Source organism: Mus musculus, chromosome 8 (assembly GCF_000001635.26).
Source record: "Mus musculus strain C57BL/6J chromosome 8, GRCm38.p6 C57BL/6J".
NCBI lineage: Eukaryota > Metazoa > Chordata > Mammalia > Rodentia > Muridae > Mus > Mus musculus.
Genome location: NC_000074.6, coordinates 33,333,328 through 33,352,465, shown reverse-complemented (window position 1 = coordinate 33,352,465; position 19,138 = coordinate 33,333,328). Strand labels below are relative to the sequence as shown.

General features: G+C 39.5%; 1 protein-coding gene across 5 annotated transcripts in view; it reads left to right on the top strand.

The window, feature by feature from the left end:
- Positions 1-19,138, top strand: part of Wrn (Werner syndrome RecQ like helicase) — a 151,172-nt gene that overhangs the window by 33,078 nt on the left and 98,956 nt on the right. For all 5 annotated transcript variants that reach the window (XM_006509093.4, XM_006509091.4, XM_017312662.2 and 2 more), the window contains 5 exons: positions 280-392; positions 8,774-8,919; positions 9,341-9,489; positions 16,320-16,469; positions 18,221-18,290. In XM_006509093.4, coding sequence (XP_006509156.1) covers positions 280-392; positions 8,774-8,919; positions 9,341-9,489; positions 16,320-16,469; positions 18,221-18,290 — 628 coding nt within the window. The remainder of the gene's footprint in view (positions 1-279; positions 393-8,773; positions 8,920-9,340; positions 9,490-16,319; positions 16,470-18,220; positions 18,291-19,138) is intronic.

Below are 19,138 nucleotides of genomic sequence, written 5' to 3'. Positions count from 1 at the left end.
TTTTAAGGTTACACTATTGCATCTAGCATGCTAATATAATTATGAGGAAAAAACAAGTAAATTAAGTGACTTCACAAAAGAAAGATTGGAAGTTTGAAAATAGAATTGTGTGGAAAAATAACTTTATGTTTACCCTTGTTAATCTGACCTTATGAATTCTTACTCTATAATATAAAATGTAGTGCTATAAATTTCTTCAGTGAACTTTATTATTTCAGTTAACACTACAACTTACTGTGATATTTATTTGTGCCTGTTTTGAATTTTGCTCAACTCAAGGCCTGCGTTCAGAAGAGTGTTCTTGAAGATAACCTCCCATTCTTAGAATTCCCTGGATCCATTGTTTACAGTTATGAAGCTAGTGATTGCTCCTTCCTGTCTGAAGACATTAGGTAAGGGATTGAAAGTTCTTATCATTAAGTTTGTACCCGTAAGAAACAGTGATATTTATGAGTGCCTAGTTTTACAATGGAAGTATATCTCAGAAGTATATTTACATACATCATATCACTAAGTTGTATTCTACTTTTTTTCTTTTTAAAGATTTATTTATTAATATATGTAAGTACACTGTAGCTGTCTTCAGACACACCAGAAGAGGGAGTCAGATCTTGTTACGGATGGTTGTGAGCCACCATGTGGTTGCTGGGATTTGAACTCTGGACCTTCAGAAGAGCAGTCGGGTGCTCTTACCCACTGAGCCATCTCACCAGCCCCTCTACTTTTTAAAATATAAAATAAACTCACTAAATTAAAGTAGTAAGGTTCCTATTTGTCAATTAGTAACCTTTTCTACTTTATTAGATACTTTTTTTTCTTTTAGTGCTTTAGATGTAAATACAGGTAAAACTATTGAAGACAACTGTTTACCAATTTAGGAAAAAATGGAAAATGTTATTTAATGTCGAACTATTTTCATATCTTAAAACATCAACGTATTAAGTAATGTTTATGATCCTCTGTTTTACTTTTTTAAATCTATTTTTAGCTTTTTAAATTGTGTTAGGATGCCTCCTCTGTGTGTATGTTTGTATACCACATGGTTACGGTGTCCGCAGAGGCCAGGAGAGGGCTTTGAATCCCCTTGAACTGGAGTTGTGAGCGATCTTATGGGTGCCGGCAATCAAGCCTAGGTTCTCTGGAAGAGCAGCCAGTGCATTCAGCTGCTGAACCATTTTAAAAGATAGTGACAAGTAAATTCATAAATAAGTTTATTCCTTACAGTTTTGGAGGCTACAGAGCCCCCAGAGAATGGGATTGGCATTTGTAAGGGACCTTTTTTTTTTTTTTAAATTGGATATCTTCTTTATTTACATTTCAAATGTTATCATCTTTTCTGGTTTCCTTCCCTCCTGGAATCCCCCTATCACATCCTCTCTCTGCTTCTGTAAGAGTGTTCCTCTACCCACCCACCCACCCACCCACCCACCCACCCACTCCCACCTTCCTGCCCTCGATTCCCCTACACTGATGCATCTATTGAGCCTTCATAGGACCAAGGACATCTCCTCCCACTGATGAATGACAAGGCCATCCTCTGCAACATATGCAGTTGGAACTATGTGTACTCCTTGGTTGATGACTTAGTCCCTAGTTTTCTGGGGGTGGGGTTGGTGTGTGTGATCTGTTGTTGTTCTTCCTATGGGATTTCAAACCCTTTCAACTCTTTCAGTCTCTTCTCTAACTCCTCTATTAAGGACCCTGCGCTCAGTCCAATGGTTGGCTGTTAACATCCACCTCTGTATTTGTAAGGCTCTGGCAGGGCCTCTCAGGAGCAGGCTCCTTTCAGCATGCACTTCTTGGCATCCACAATAGTGTCTGGGTTTGGTAACTGTATATGGAATGAATCCCCAGGTGAGACAGTTTCTGGGTGGTCTTTCCTTCAGTCTCTGCTCTTCACTTTATCTCCATATTTGCTCCTGTGATTATTTTGTTCTCCTTCTAAGAAGGACCGAAGCACCCCCACTTTGGTCTTCTTTCTTATTGAGCTTCATGTAGTCTGTGAATTGTATCCTGGTCATTTGGAGTTTTGGGGCTAAATCCACTTATCAATGAGTGTATAACATTTGTGTTCTTCTGCGATTGGGTTACCTCACTCAGGATGATATTTTCTGTCCATTTGCCTAAGAATTTCATGAATTCATCATTTTTAGTAGCTGAGTAGTAAGTACTCCATTGTGTAAATGTACCACATTTTCTGTATCTATTCCTCTTTTGAAGGACATCTGGCTTCCTTCCAGCTCCTGGCTATTATAAATAAATATATGAACATAGTGGAGCATGTGTTCTTATTACATATTGGAACAGAAAGAGCAATTTGCAAATTCATTTGGAATAACAAAAACAAAACAAAACAAAACAAAAAAAAACAAACACAGGATAGCAAAAACTATTCTCAACAATAGAAGAACTTCTGGGGGAATCACCATCCTGACCTCAAGTTGTATTACAGAGCAATAGTGATAAAGACTGCTTGGTAATGGTACAGAGACAGGCAGGAAGATCAATGGAATAGAATTGAAGACCCAGAAATGAACCCACACTCATATGGTCACTTAATCTTTGACAAAGGAGCTAAAACCATCCAGTGGAAAAATGACAGCATTTTTAACAAATGGTGCTAGTTTAACTGGTAGTCAGCATGTAGAAGAATGCAAATCGACCCAATTTTTTTCTTTTATTTTCTTTATTTACATTTCAAATGTTATTCCCTTTCCTGGTTTCCCTTCTAAAAACCTCCCCCCCCCTCCCCTCACCAACCCACTGGCTTCCTCTTCCTGGCCCTGGTATTCCTCTATACTGGGGCATAGAGCCTTCAAAAGACCAAGGGCCTCTCCTCCCATTGATGACCAACTAGGCCATCCTCAGCTACATATGTAGCTGAAGCCATGAGTGTGCTCTTTGGTTAGTGGTTTAGTCCCTGAGAGCTCTGGGGGTACTGGTTAGTTCATATTGTTGTTCCTCCAATGGGGCTGCAAACCTCTTCTACTCCTTGGCTACTTTCTCTAACTCCTTCACTGGGGATCCTGTGCTCAGTCCAATGGATGGCTGTGAGCATCCATTTCTGTATTTGAAATTGACCCATTCTTACCTCCTTGTACAAAGCTCAAGTCCAAGTGGATCAAGGACCTCCACATAAAACCAGATACACTGAAAAATAGAGAAGAAAGTGGGGAAGAGCCCCAAACATATGGGCACAGAGGAAAAATTCCTGAACAGAACACCAATGGCTTATGATATAAGATAAAGAATCAACAAATGGTACCTCATAAAATTGCAAAGCTTCTGTAAGGCAAAGCACACTGTCAATAAGACAAAAAGGCCACCAACAGATTGGGAAAAGATCTTTACCAATCCTACATCTGATAGAGGGCTAATATCCAATATATTCAAAGAACTCAAGAAGTTAGACTTCAGAGAACCAAATAACCCTATTAAAAATGGGGTTCAGAGCTAAACAAAGAATTTTCAACTGAGGAATACTGAATGGCTGAGAAGCACCTAAAGAAATGTTCAACATCCTTAGTCATCAGGAAAATGGAAATCAAAACAACCATGAGGTTCCACCTCACACCAGTCAGAATGGCTAAGATCAAAAACTCAGGTGACAGCAGATGCTGGCAAGGATGTGGAGAAAGAGGAACACTCCTCCATTGCTGGTGGGATTGCAAGCTTGTACAACCATTCTGGGAATCAGTCTGGCGGTTCCTCAGAAAACTGGACATAGTACCTACTACCTGAGGACCCAGCTATACCACTCCTGGGCATATAACCAGAAGATGCTGCAACATGTAAGGGAACTTTGTACTGCGTCTGTATCAGGGTAGAGGCTAAGATGGGTTGGGATTAAGCCAGTTCTCTGGATACCTGTTCTGGGAGTGGAGCCCTGATGAGCCAAACACTTGTGTTTAGGCCTCACCTCCACGCCCTGTTCCATTAAGGATTCCATTTTAACAGGGACTATGAATAGGATATTCATGACCCAGCACCTTGTGTAATTCGGGTTCTGGAGTAATGCAATCTAAGCCTCTTGATGCAATTTACACTGAGAAGTAGTAAATCAATTCAGATAATTGAAATGACTGCGTGTGTCCTTTTGGTTTTTAACTATTTTCATGAAAAGCAGAAGTGAATAAAGTTGTTCATCAGTGCCCTCCTGGTGGTTGGTAAATGTGATCTAGAAGTGGCATTTAGGTGTCTTTACTTCCACTGCATTTACTGGTTATGTGTGGGCTTCATTTTGCTGAACTAAAATTAGACTTACAGATTAAGTAAATCTTTTACACGCGGTTATATATTGTCCTCACCATGTTACCTTTGTCTTCCTACAGTATGACATGTGTTTTATTAGTCAGAGGGTTTTTTTGGTTTGTTTGTTTGTTTTTTGTTTTTAAAGGAATAGAACTGGCAGAATGAACGTATATATATCAAACAGGGATTTATTAGTATGGCTTTGCAGGCTAAGGTCTCTTGTCCAACAATGGCTGTCCCTCATCAAAGCCAAGAATCCTTTTTTCTCGTAGTTGTTCATTCCAGGAGCCTGGGTGTCTAAGTCAGTCTTCAGTCTGCATGGGCTTCCTGAAGAAGGAAGTTCTAACACCAGCTAAGTAGTGCCTTAGTAGCAAGACAGACGAACTTGCCAGCCAGACTGAGGACAGGCTGACAAAAAGCCAAAGCTTCCCTCTTCCGTGCCCCTTCAGAAGTGGGCCGCCATCAGAAAGCGTAACCTAGATTTAGGATGCTCTTCTCCTGTCCCATAATCTAATCAAGAAAAGCCCTCATAGGTGAGCCCAGGGCTTATATTTTAGATGATTCCAAATGTAGTCAGGTTGCCAGCCAAGATCAGCTCAGCACAGTAAGTTGAAGTGGTCTGAATGAATCTCTGTGTTCATTTTGAAGTGCAAGACGGGCTTGGTTTGCTTTGCATTACTTTTCATATGGCCACTTTGGAGATCCTCGCATCAGGGGCTGGAAACATGCCCCTCCCTGCCTCCCGTTAAGAGCAGGAAGCGCTATTGCAGAGGACCCCAGTCTGGTTCCCAGTACCCATAGTGGTGGCTCACAGACCTCTGTTTTCTATGACTCCAGCTCCAGGGTGCTGAGTCCCTCTTCTGCCCTCTACAGGCACCTGTGCTTATGTGCACTATGTACCCCTCTTCCCATACACACCTGGTTAGAAAAATAAAAATCTTAAAGAATATTTTTACACCAGGGTCAGTGACATGGCTCAGTGGGTAACAGGGCCTGCCACCAAGGCTGGAGATCTGAGTTCTAATCCCATTTCAACCTCAGAGGCTCATGGTGGAAGCCAAGAGCTGATCCTGAATTCAACATGCATGGGGCCACCAAAAAAGAAAGAAAGAAACAAAGCAATTTAAAAAGATGTTTACCCCATGGGGTTTCAACAGTTTGATACGACATACCTTTGTGTGCTGAAGTTTGTGCTGATCCTGCTTGGGGACCATCAACCTTTTTTTTTTTTTTTTTTAAATTTGTGGGTTTAATAGTTTTTGTCCAATTTGAAAATCATCTTCAGTTTTTATTTTTTCAGTACTGTGCTTTTCTGGGACTCTGATATACATACACTAGGTGGCTGGATACTATGTCTTAACTTCTTTTCTCTTTTTGTTTATGCTTTGGTTTGAATGTTTCTTCTGCTGTGTCTTTAAGTTAATCACCTATATTTCTTCTGTAGTGGCTGATCTACTGTATATCCTCCCTGTGTATTTTTAATTTTCATTGTGTTTTTCTCTCTTTTTGTTATTGAAAATGATTTTTTTTTAAAATACAACACATTTGGACTGTAGTTTCCCTTTCCACAACTCACCCCAAATCCTCTCCACCTCAACAGAAAAAGAAAGGGCCAGAGAAGAAGCACAGGAAACACATACAGATGCAGGCCACACACTTGTACACACAGGAATCTCATAAGTACACAAAATCAGAAACCAGATATATAAAAATTATATAAGCAAAAGACTTGCTAGATTAACAAAATAAAGGTTCATTCTCTGTTGGCCATTTATTGCTGGGCCTAGGGCCTGCTGGTGAGTGTGGTTTGTATACCCAGTGAGTCTGGTGGAGAAACTAGTTTTTCCTTTGTGAGTGGTTATAAATAGGAGATAATTTCTGGGTGAGGGATAGGATCGGCGCTGGGACTTTATCTGGTTAGACCTGGGTAGACCCTGTGTGTGCTCCCACATGAAAGCTCTTCTGTGCTTTATCAGCCCTGCTGTGTCTTGAAGGGCTTCTTGCCTTGGTGTCTTCCATCCCACTGGGTCTTACAACCTCTCTGCCCCCTCTTTTGCAAAGTTCCCTGAGCCATGCGGGGAGGGGTCTGTCATTGTTCCCATCTCCTGCAGGAGGCAGTGTCTCTGACATTGGCTGGGCAAGACACTGAGCCATGAGCATAAAAAAACCCTGCCAATTTGCTATTCATTGTGTGCATGCTTTCCTTTAAATTCCTGAACATATTTACAATTTATAATAGTTTTCGTTTGTCTTGTTTTGAGCAGGGGCTTATGTAGCCTAGGCTGGCCTTGAATGTACTCTGTTGCCAAGGCTGATCTTAGTTCCTGATCCTATTGCCTATGCCACCAAGTGCTGGGATCACTGACTTGTGCCAGCAGGCCCTGCTGTGACCATAATGCAAATTTCAGTGATATTTTAGCTCTATTTTTGCCTCTATTGAGTGATCACCCCGCCAACTGATTATGTTTATGTTTGATATGTGTCAGGGCTGTTGAGGTTTTTTTTTTCTTTTTCTTTTTTTTTTGGTCTGCTGTTGTGATTTTACCTTGCTCAATATATATATATATATATATTTGTAGTTTGCTTTCTAAGAAAAGAGGTTTTGCCAGAGGGCTCACCCAGAGATGGGTTTTGTATTCGGAGGCTTGCTTTTAGACCTCATTAGGCCAGCAATTGCTTTTCCTCCAAAGGTAATTTAGTTCTCTCAGGTGCGATCCTAAGGGAGGCTGCTGCATGTTCCTAGAGTTCAGCAAGAATGTCTGCTGGGACTTGGGAACTTACGCTCTTACCTCTGTCTGTGTCCCCACCTCAGGGCTGTCCTTTCTCTGTTGTCTGTAAGGCATTCTAGGAGAACCAGGGACAACGACAGAGACTGTCCTCTTGTTCAGAGAACAGTAAATTTAGACGTGTTTGTACAATTTATTGTTTCTTTTTAGTGGAAAAAGAAGTACTTGTAAATTTTATCTTAGCCTGAGGTATTAGTTGATATTCTTTTATGTTTGTAATAAATTTTTAATCAAAACTTGTGAACTAGGCATAGAAACAGTAGTAAACAAAACCATATCTTCTTATTTAATTATATCAAATCTTTATTATTTAGTGTGTATGTGTGTGTGCTCATGTATGTAGATATATACTTGGTCAGAGGAGAACTTTCAGAAGTAGTTTTCTTCTATTATTTATGTCTAAAATTAAATAGAAAATAAAAGCTCATGTATACCCTTTTTAATTTATTTTCTTCCAACCCCCGTGCTACTTTAAATAACATGTCATGAATTTAGTATTTATCATTTCTTTATATTGTGTTATTTGCCAACTTAGAAACTATATGGTTTTCCTGAAGCTTGTCTTTTTCACTCAAGTTTTGAGAATTTTTCATTTTGATATATGTAGTTCCATTATTTTATATGCTATATTATGTTTTGGCATGCCACAATTTCTTTATTTTTTTGTTTTATGGAAACATAGTTTTTCCAATTCCCCCGTCTGCAAAAGGATCAGGGTTGTAGTGAACATTCTTTCTTTGCTGTGTTGGTTAGTGTTTCTTGTCCATTTGGCACAGCCTAGAGTCGTCTGAGGCTAAGGAACCCAACTGAGAGAATGCCCCATCAGATTGGTGTATAGGCAAGCGTGGGAATAGGGTTTTCTTGACTGATGATTGATGTGGGAGGGACCAGCTTACCTTGGGCAATGTCATCCCTTGGGAGTTGGTCCTACCTTGTATAAGAAAGCAAACCTAGCAAGCCAGTTAGCAGAGTTTCTCCATGGCCTCTACTTCCGCTCCTGCTTCTAGGGACCTGCCTTGAGTTCCTGCCCTGACTTCCTTTTCTTCCCAAATTGCTTTTGGACATGGTGTTGATCACAGCAATAGATGGCAAACTAAGACATTAATCAATTGAGCTGTCTCACCTTTTAGAGTGGTTTGAATAAGCATGGCCCTCAAAGGCTCATATATAGAATGGCTAATCACCGAGGAGTGGAACTCTTTGATAGGATTGGAACAGTGGTTCTCAACTTGAGAGTCTTGATGTCTTTGGACATTAAGCGACCCTTTCACAGATATCCTGCATATCAGGTATTTACATCGTGATTCATAGCAGTAACAAAATTACAGTTATGAAGTACCAATGAAATCATTTTATGGTTAGAGTCATTAGGAAGGTTGACAACCACTGGATTAGAAGAATTAGGACGTATGACCTTGTTGGGGGAAGTGTGTCACTTGGGGTGGGCTTTGAGGCTTCAAAAGCCTAGACTTTGAACAGACCTTTTGCACAAGAACAGGCCTCTTCTTCTCTCTACTGCTGCTCAGGGAATAGCTCTCAGCTGCTGCCGCAGTGCCGTACTTTACACCATGATAATGGACTAAGCCTCTGAGCTGTAAGCCAGCCACCAATTACATGCTTTCTTTTATGAGAGTTGCCATGGTCATGGTGTCTCTGCAGCAGTACAACAGTGACTAAGACAGAAGGAAACATAGAAACATTCACGCAGTTAATCCACACAATTTTTCCTTTGATAGCATGCGTCTGTCTGATGGCGATGTGGTGGGATTTGACATGGAATGGCCGCCCATATACAAGCCAGGGAAAAGAAGCAGAGTCGCAGTGATCCAGTTGTGTGTGTCTGAGAGCAAATGTTACTTGTTTCACATTTCTTCCATGTCAGGTTGGTATCTCTGCTTCATTGTCATATGGCCATCAATAATACCATATCAACTTTCTTCCTGCAAAGTTAAGTTCTTTCATTAGCAGGCCTTCTTTCATGATCTTGTATTTGTTTAAGTATTTATATTTTTACTTGATTTTTATACCTTTTCCCTTGGTTAGAGAATAGAGAACTGAAGTTTAGAGGTGTAAATGACTAGGAATAATACCCTGTTACTGTTACTAGAGGTGGCGTTCGAACTCATTCTATCTAGTCAAATTTCAGTCTGGACTCGGCATTAGCTAAGAAAACAGATAGTTAAGGTGAATGTGATTCTAAATTTAAGCTTAATATAAACAGTTTAACACGCATTCCGTGTGCATTAAAATAGTAAATCCATTATATTAAAGAGTGTTATGGAAATAATAATGAAATGTTTTAGTTTTCCCCCAGGGATTAAAAATGTTACTAGAAAACAAATCAATTAAGAAGGCAGGGGTTGGGATTGAAGGGGACCAGTGGAAACTTCTGCGTGATTTTGACGTCAAGTTGGAGAGTTTTGTGGAGCTGACGGATGTTGCCAATGAAAAGGTAGGCGTAATAAATGCAGTATTTTAATAAACATGATAACCTGAGTTTCATAGAATGTGCATTTTCATCTAAATGTTAAGTTTCTTTTTTTTTCTTTAAAAAAATTTTTTTTATTAGGTATTTTCCTCATTTACATTTCCAATGCTATCCCAAAAGTCCCCCATACCCTCCCCCCAACTCCCCTACCCACCCACTGCCACTTCTTGGCCCTGGCGTTCCCCTGTACTGAGGCAGATAAAGTTTGCACGACCAATGGGCCTCTCTTTCCACTGATGGCCTGCTAGGCCATCTTCTGCTACATATGCAGCTAGAGACAAGAGCTCCAGGGGGTACTGGTTAGTTCATATTGTAGTTCCACTTATAGGGTTGCAGATCCCTTTAGCTCCTTGGATACTTTCTCTAGCTCCTCCATTGGTGCCCTGTGATCCATCCAATAGCTGACTGTGAGTATCCAATTCTGTGTTTGCTAGGCCCCGGCATAGTCTCACAAGAGACAGCTATATCAGGGTCCTTTCAGCAAAATCTTGCTAGTGTATGCAATGGTATCTGCGTTTGGCGGCTGATTATGGGATGGATCCCCGGATATGGTAGTCTCTAGATGGTCCATCCTTTTGTCTCAGCTCCAAACTTTGTCTCTGTAACTCCTTCCATGGGTGTTTTGTTCCCAATTCTAAGAAGGGGCAAACTGTCCACACTTTGGTCTTCATTCTTCTTGAGTTTCATGTGCATTGTATCTTGTATCTTGGGTATTCTAAGTTTCTGGGCTAATATCCACTTATCAGTGAGTACATATCATGTGAGTTCTTTTGTGAATGTGTTACCTCACTCAGGATGATGCCCTCCAGGACAATCCATTTGTCTAGGAATTTCATAAATTCATTCTTTTTAATAGGTGAGTAGTACTCCATTGTGTAAATGTACCACATTTTCTGTATCCATTCCTCTGTTGAGGGGCATCTGGGTTCTTTCCATCTTCTGGCTATTATAAATAAGGCTGCTATGAACATGGTGGGGCATGTGTCTTTCTTACCAGTTGGAACATCTTCTGGATATATGCCCAGGAGAGGTATGTCGGGATCCTCTGGTAGTACTATGTCCATTTTTCTGAGGAACCGCCAGACTGATTTCCAGAGTGGTTGTACAAGCTTGCAATCCAACCAGCAATGGAGGAGCGTTCCTCTTTCTCCACATCCTCACCAGCATCTGCTGTCACCTGAATTTTTGATCTTAGCCATTCTGACTGGTGTGAGATGGAATCTCAGGGTTGTTTTGATTTGCATTTCCCTGATGATTAAGGATGCTGAACATTTTTTCAGGTGCTTCTCGGCCATTCGGTATTCCTCAGGTGAGAATTCTTTGTTTAGCTCTGAGCCCCATTTTTAATGGGGTTATCTGATTTTCTGGAGTCCACCTTCTTCAGTTCTTTATATATATTAGATATTAGTTCACTATCTGATTTAGGATAGGTAAAGATCCTTTCCCAGTCTGTTGGTGGCCTTTTTGTCTTATTGACGGTGACCTTTGCCTTACAGAAGCTTTGCAATTTTATGAGGTTCCATTGGTCAATTCTAGATCTTACAGCACAAGCCATTGCTCTTCTTTTTTTTTTTTAAGATTTATTTATTTATTATATGTAAGTACACTGTAGCTGTCCTCAGATACTCTAGAAGAGGGCATCAGATTGCATTAAGGATGGTTGTGAGCCACCATGTGGTTGCTGGGATTTGAACTTTGGACCTTCGGAAGAGCAGTCCGGTGCTCTTACCCACTGAGCCATCTCACCAGCCCCTGCCATTGCTCTTCTATTCAGGAATTTTTCCCCTGTGCCCATATCTTCAAGGCTTTTCCCCACTTTCTCCTCTATAAGTTTCACTGTCTCTGGTTTTATGTGGAGTTCCTTGATCCTATTAGATTTGACCTTAGAACAAGGAGATAGGAATGGATTAATTCGCATTCTTCTGCATGTTAACCACCAGTTGTGCCAGCACCATTTGTTGAAAATGCTGTCATTTTTCCACTGGATGGTTTTAGCTCATTTGTCAAAGATCAAGTGACCATAGGTGTGTGGGCTCATTTTTGGGTCTTCAATTCTATTCTACTGGTCTACTTGTCTGTCACTATACCAGTACCATGCAGTTTTTATCACAATTTAGGTCAGGCATGGTGATTCCACCAGAGGTTCTTTTATCCTTGAGAAGAGTTTTTGCTAACCTAGGTTTTTTGTTATTCCAGATGAATTTGCAGATTGCTCTAATTCATTGAAGAATTGAGTTGAAATTTTGATAGGGATTGCATTGAATCTATACATTGCTTTTGGGAAGATAGCCATTTTTACTATATTGATCCTGCCAATCCATGAGCATGGGAGATCTTTCCATCTTCTGAGATCTTCTTTAATTTCTTTCTTCAGAGACTTGAAGTTTTTTTCATACAGATCTTTCACTTAGTTAGAGTCACACCAAGGTATTTTATATTATTTGTGACTATTGAGAAGGGTGTTGTATCCCTAATTTCTTTCTCAGCCTTTTTATTCTTTGTGTAGAGAAAGGCCATTGACTTGTTTGAGTTAATATCCAGCCACTTCACTGAAGCTGTTTATCAGGTTTAGGAGTTCTCTGGTGGAATTTTTAGGGTCACTTATATATACTATCATATCATCTGCAAAAAGTGATATTTTGACTTCTTCTTTCCAATTTGTATCCCCTTGATCTCCTTTTCTTGTCGAATTGCTCTGGCTAGGACTTCAAGTACAATGTTGAATAGGTAGGGAGAAAGTGGGCAGCCTTGTCTAGTCCCTAATTTTAGTGGGATTGCTTCCAGCTTCTCACCATTTACTTTGATGTTGGCTACTGGTTTGCTGTAGATTGCTTTTATCATGTTTATGTATGGGCCTTGAATTCCTGATCTTTCCAAGACTTTTATCATGAATGGGTGTTGAATTTTGTCAAATGCTTTCTCCTCTTCTAACAAGATGATCATGTGGTTTTTGTCTTTGAGTTTGTTTATATAATGGATTACGTTGATGGATTTCCATATATTAAACCATCCCTGCATCCCTGAAATAAAATCTACTTGGTAAGGATGGATGATTGTTTTAATGTGTTCTTGGGTTCGGGTAGCGAGAATTTTATTGATTATTTTTGCATCAATATTCATAAGGGAAATTGGTCTGAAGTTCTCTATCTTTGTTGGATCTTTTTGTGGTTTAGGTATCAGAGTATTGTGTCTTCATAGAATGAATTGGGTAGAGTACCTTCTGCTTCTATTTTGTGGAATAGTTTGTGCAGAACTGGAATTAGATCTTCTTTGAAGGTCTGATAGAACTCTGCATTAAACCCATCTGTCCCTGGGCTTTTTTTGGTTGGGAGACTATTAATGACTGCTTCTCTTTCTTTAGGGGATATAGGATTGTTTAGATCATTAACCTGATCTTGATTTAACTTTGGTACCTGGTATCTGTCTAGAAACTTGTCCATTTCATCCAGGTTCTCCAGTTTTGTTGAGTATAGCCTTTTGTAGAAGGATCTGATGGTGTTTTGGATTTCTTCAGGATCTGTTGTTATTTCTCCCTTTTCATTTCCGATTTTGTTAATTACAATGCTGTGCCTGTGCCCTCTAGTGAGTCTGGCTAAGGGTTTATCTATCTTGTTGATTTTCTCAAAGAACCAGCTACTTGTTTGGTTGATTCTTTGAAGAGTTCTTGTTTCCACTTGGTTGATTTTTGCCCCTGAGTTTGATTATTTCCTGCCGTCTACTCCTCTTGGGTGAATTTGCTTCCTTTTATTCTAGAGCTTTTAGGTGTGTTGTCAAGCTGCTAGTGTGTTCTCTCTCTAGTTTTTTTTTTTTTTTTTGAAGGCACTCAGAGCTATGAGTTTTCCTCTTAGAAATGCTTTCATTTTGTCCCATAAGTTTGGGTATGTTGTAGCTTCATTTTCATTAAACTCTAAAAAGTCTTTAATTTCTTTCTTTATTCCTTCCTTGACCAAGGTATCATTGAGAAGAGTGTTGTTCATTTTCCCTGTGAATGTTGGCTTTCCATTATTTATGTTGTTATTGAAGATCAGCCTTAGTCCATGGTGATCTGATAGGATGCATGGGACAATTTCAATATTTTTGTATCTGTTGAGGCCTGTTTTGTGACCAATTATATGGTCAATTTTGGAGAAGGTCCCGTGAGGTGCTGAGAAGAAGGTATAATCTTTTGTTTTAGGATAAAATGTTCTGTAGATATCTGTTAAATCCATTTGTTTCATAACTTCTGTTAGTTTCACTGTGTCCTGTTTAGTTTCTGTTTCCACGATCTGTCGATTGTTGAAAGAGGTGTGTTGAAGTCTCCCACAATTATTGTGTGAGGTGCAATGTGTGCTTTGAGCTTTACTAAAGTTTCATCAATGAATGTGGCTGCCCTTGCATTTGGAGCATAGATATTCAGAATTGAGAGTTCCTCTTGGAGGATTTTACCTGTGATGAGTATGAAGTTCCCTCCTTGTCTTTTTTCATAACTTTGGGTTGGACGTCAATTTTATTGGATATTAGAATGGCTACTCCAGCTTGTTTCTTCAGACCATTTTCTTGGAAAATTGTTTTCTAGCCTTTCACCCTGAGGTAGTGTCTGTCTTTTTCCCTGAGATGGGTTTCCTGTAAGCAGCAAAATATTGGGTCCTGTTTGTGTAGCCAGTCTGTTAGTCTATATCTTTTTATTGGAGAATTGAGTCCATTGATATTAAGAGATACTAAGGAAAAGTATTTGTTGCTTCCTATTATTTTTGTTGTTAGAGTTGGCATTCTGTTCTTGTGGCTGTCTTTTTGGTTTGTTGAAGGATTACTTCTTATTTTTTCTAGGGCGTGGTTTCTATCCTTGTATTGGGTTTTTTTTTTTTTTCTGTTATTATCCTTTGAAGGGCTGGATTCGTGGAGAGATAATGTGTGAATTTGGTATTGTCATGGAATACTTTGTTTTCTCCATCTATGGTAATTGAGAATTTGGTTGGGTATAGTAGCCTGGGCTGGCGTTTGTGTTCTCTTAGGGTCTTTATAACATCTGTCTAGGATCTTCTGGCTTTCATAGTCTCTGGTGCAAAGGTCTGGTATAATTCTGATAGGCCTGCCTTTATATGTTACTTGACCTTTTTCCCTTACTGCTTTTAATATTCTATCTTTATTTAGTGCATTTGTTGTTCTGATTATTATGTGTGGGGAGGAATTTCTTTTCTGGTCCTGTCTATTTGGAGTTCTGTAGGCTTCTTGTATGTTCATGGGCACTCTTTAAGTTTGGGAAGGTTTCTTCTATTATTTTGTTGAAGATATTTGTTGGCCCTTTAAGTTGAAAATCTTCATTTTCATCTACTCCTATTATCCATAGGTTTGGACTTCTCATTTTGTCCTGAATTTCCTGGATGTTTTAAGTTAGGATCTTTTTGCATTTTGCATTTTCTTTGATTGTTGTGCCTATGTTCTCTATGGAATCTTCTGCACCTGAGTTTCTCTCTTCCATGTCTTGTATTCTGTTGCTGATGCTTGCATCTATGGTTCCAGATTTCTTTCCTAGGGTTTCTATCTCTAGCGTTGCCTCATTTTGGGTTTTCTTTATTGTGTCTACTTCGCTTTTTGGGTCTACTATGGTTTTGTTCATTTCCATCACCTATTTGGATGTGTTTTCCTGTTTTTCTATAAGGACTTCTACCTGTTTGGTTATTTTTTCATGTTTTTCTTTAAGGACTTGTAACTCTTTAGCAGTGTTCTCCTGTATTTCTTTGAGTTATTAAAGTCCTTCTTGATGTCCTCTACTATCATCATGAGATATGCTTTTAAATCCGGGTCTAGCTTTTCGGGTGTGTTGGGGTGCCCATGACTGGGTGAGGTGGGAATGCTGCATTCTGATGATGGTGAGTGGTCTTGGCTTCTGTTACTAAGATTCTTACGTTTGCCTCTCACCATCCGGTAATCTCTGGAGTCAGTTGTTATAGTTGTCTCTGGTTAGAGCTTGTTCCTCTTGTGATTCTGTTAGTGTCTATCAGCAGACCTGAGAGACTAGCCCTCTCCTGAGTTTCAGTAGTCAGAGCACTCTCTGCAGATAAGCTCTCCTCTTGCAGGGACGGTGCCCAGATATCTGGCATTTGAACCTGCCTCCTGGCAGATGTTGTGTTCCACTCACCAGAGGTCCTAAGATCTCGTGGAGAGTGTTCTGGGTACCTTGGGGGTGTCCGACAACTCCGCGTCCGACAATTCTAGTGCTGGGGCCAACTGGAAGGGACCTCTTTTTCTTTTATAAAGTAATGAAAGCTATGTGTTGATTTTGGTGGCAAAAGAGAAGTTCAAAGTGCAATAATGAAACCCTCCATTTCTGAAACTCCATCTCAGTGTCCAGTTGCCTGAACTAGCGCCCGTTCATCTTTCCTGCCAACCTTAGTATTTTGTATATTGCACACTTGAATGTTTATTGTATCTAACAGATTTATTCCAATAGCACGTCTTTGGAAAAGATGACTACAGGGCAACTCTCAATATAGAACGTTGAGTGTCTGTTTGACCTTTAACATCATCACCTATGTTTCCATCATTTTATTAATGAGATGATTACATCCTTATATTCAGCCATGTATTCATTTGGTTTTGAGATCAAAACCATTCTTACCTATTCCGCTGCCTTCTAGGAACAGCATCTTTAACGTTTCAGCCCTTTGATACCCACATTATGGAACCTCGGAGTTAAATTCCTACTGTCCACTATGAATGAGGTCTCAGATGGGAGGCTTGTTTTTTTTGTGGTCCCTGGGGACAGCTGACTATGACTGTGAATGTTTGCTCTGTCCCCCTTTCACTCCTTCCAGTTGAAGTGCGCAGAGACCTGGAGCCTCAATGGTCTGGTTAAACACGTCTTAGGGAAACAACTTTTGAAAGACAAGTCCATCCGCTGCAGCAATTGGAGTAATTTCCCCCTCACTGAGGACCAGAAACTGTATGCAGCCACTGATGCTTATGTATGTATTTAAAGACCTTTAGTATGACATCATTCTCATTTCTCGGACCAAATCACTTTAGTAAAAATGTATTGGGGTTATGTCCTTAGCTGAAATATTTTATTATAGTTTGGCATTAAAATTTGCTTAGGAATACATCAAGTGAAATTCTTCATGTTAATTAGAAAATACCAATTAATAGGTTGTTTAGCAGTAGTTATTTCTACTATTACGATGTAAAGCGATGTCCAATTCCTGTGTAAAAGAATGTGAACTTACTGAAAACATGAAAGGCTTTGAGCTTAGCAGGCACAAATAGTTTGATGATGTATTTTGTATATAAGCAACTCAGAATCAGAAAAATCACAGGCTTTCCATATTTAAACTAGCCTTATTCCCTACATTTATATTTAAAATGTGGAAATTTAGATAAATTGCCTCCAAATTTAGTTGCTGCTGTTCTTAGATGTATTTTCATATGTGTAATCTGTACATACTGGCATCTAGGCTTGTCTTTATATATAGTACTGTGGTCTGTGTGTGCTTTACCTTAAGAAATGTTTCTTTTGTAAATTTCTTTGCCCTAGATCATACTTATTGCTCATATTTAAATAGTATTTATTGATAAATATCTTGTTAATTTTCCACCTTACATTTATTTTTAAGACATATATACTCTAACTTTTAGCCAGAAAAACAAAGGAAAACCAACTGTCTTAGTCAGGGTTTCTATTCCTGCACAAACATCATGACCAAGAAGCAAGTTGGGGAGGAAAGGGTTTATTCAGCTTACACTTCCATACTGCTGTTCATCACCAAGGAAGTCAGGGCTGGAACTCAAGCAGGTCAGAAAGCAGGAGCTGATGCAGAAGCCATGGAGGGATGTTCTTTACTGGCTTGCTTCCCATGGCTTGCTCAGCCTTCTCTCTTATAGAACCCAAGACTACCAGCCCAGAGATGGTCCCACCCACAAGGTGTCTTTCCCCCTTGATCACTAATTGAGAAAATACCCCACAGCTGGATCTCATGTAGGCACTTCCTCAACTGAAGCTCCTTTCTCTGTGATAACTCCAGCCTGTGTCAAGTTGACACAAAACTAGCCAGTACAGCAACAGATGCTTTTTGTCAGGAGAACAGCTGGATGAGTTGGGATGTGCTGCTGTTCCTTTGGCTTCCTTTGCTTCCTTGCTCACTTGCTTTAAAAAAAATAACAGACTCTCTTGCAGCTTCTTCCATTCTTGAACTGTTCATGCAGCCGAGGCTGGCCTTAATGTCCAGATCCTCTTGCCCCTGTTTCCTTGCCATGGAGATTACAGGCTGTAGTATCTATATTCTTGACAGTTTGTATGACTTGATCAAGTCTGTGAAAAATACCCAGCATGCATTGTTGTTCATACACTGACCAGCATTCTCAGTTGGTTTAATGAAATCTCAAGAATTGGATAGGATCTGTCACCAAAACAGATGTTTCTTACTAGATGGTAGTTATTAGATTTTGTTTACAGATCATTTCATTTGGATACCTATTTACAATACTGAAAATTAGTAAGTGAAAATTTAAAGCTGTATTTTATAGCCTAGGCAGCTTTTGTTTCCCCATTGGGATATTGCTTACATGAAGACCGGAGTCTTTGCATACTGAAATAGTTTTACTTCATTTTTGGAGAGTATTTTGGAAATCATTCTTGTAGATGTTGCTTGAGATATCACATATATATATTTATTTTGGTAATCTTTAACTTGCACTTTGTTTTTCTTTTGTCTTTTTATAGGCTGGTCTTATCATCTATCAAAAATTAGGAAATTTGGGTGATACTGCGCAAGTGTTTGCTCTAAATAAAGGTATGTTGTGGCCTAAAATAAAAGATAAAAATATGAATTTGCTATTTTGTGAGATTCATTTTAAAAAGTCAAAGTATTATGTATCTTTGCAAAGTATTATGGTATTCTTAAATGTCTGAGCAGTGTTGCTGTAAAGGTGACATCCATCAGGATCAGAAATTGGAGTTGTAGATCTTCCCTTGCGAAAAGCAGGGATTCCATTGCTAGTTTGATAGTGTTGCTGCTCTTCTTGTCCATGGAGTGGCCATGTTATTGTCCTTGATAACATCAGTTAGCCAGCCAGCTGCCTCTTGGCTGGTAACATCCACATTCTTTCTACACTTGTTTAAAACGGATTTGCCTCGACTATTCCTGTGTATACAGTGCACTGTAGTGTTCTGCCTTTCTGTGTTCGGTTGCTGTTTTCTTCACTCAGCTTCATTGACCTTGTCAGATGCTTTGATCTGTTAGTGATTACAGGCAGAGTCAGCCAGTAGGTGGAGAAGCACCAGCTTTTGTGCTGCAGAACCTCTGTGGTGGAGCCTTAGTTGTCTGACCTGTAAGATGTCCCTTTCCCCATGCTTGTAATGTGGACAATAGATAAATGTCTATCTCATGGATTGGTTGTGACCACTAAAGGGACAGATGTTCAAAGTAAGATGGTCAGAGAAAATTGTTAAATAGATTGAACAGTCCTATAATACATGATCTGAAATGCTTTGAAATCAGAAACTTTTTGGTGATAACATGATTTACGTATTCATTAGTATATTTCATTGAAAATATTTCCTGGAAGAAGCAATACTTGAGAAGCCTGAATTAGGAACAGAAATTTGCCAGCCAAAGCCAAAGGGAAAGTGATAGACAGG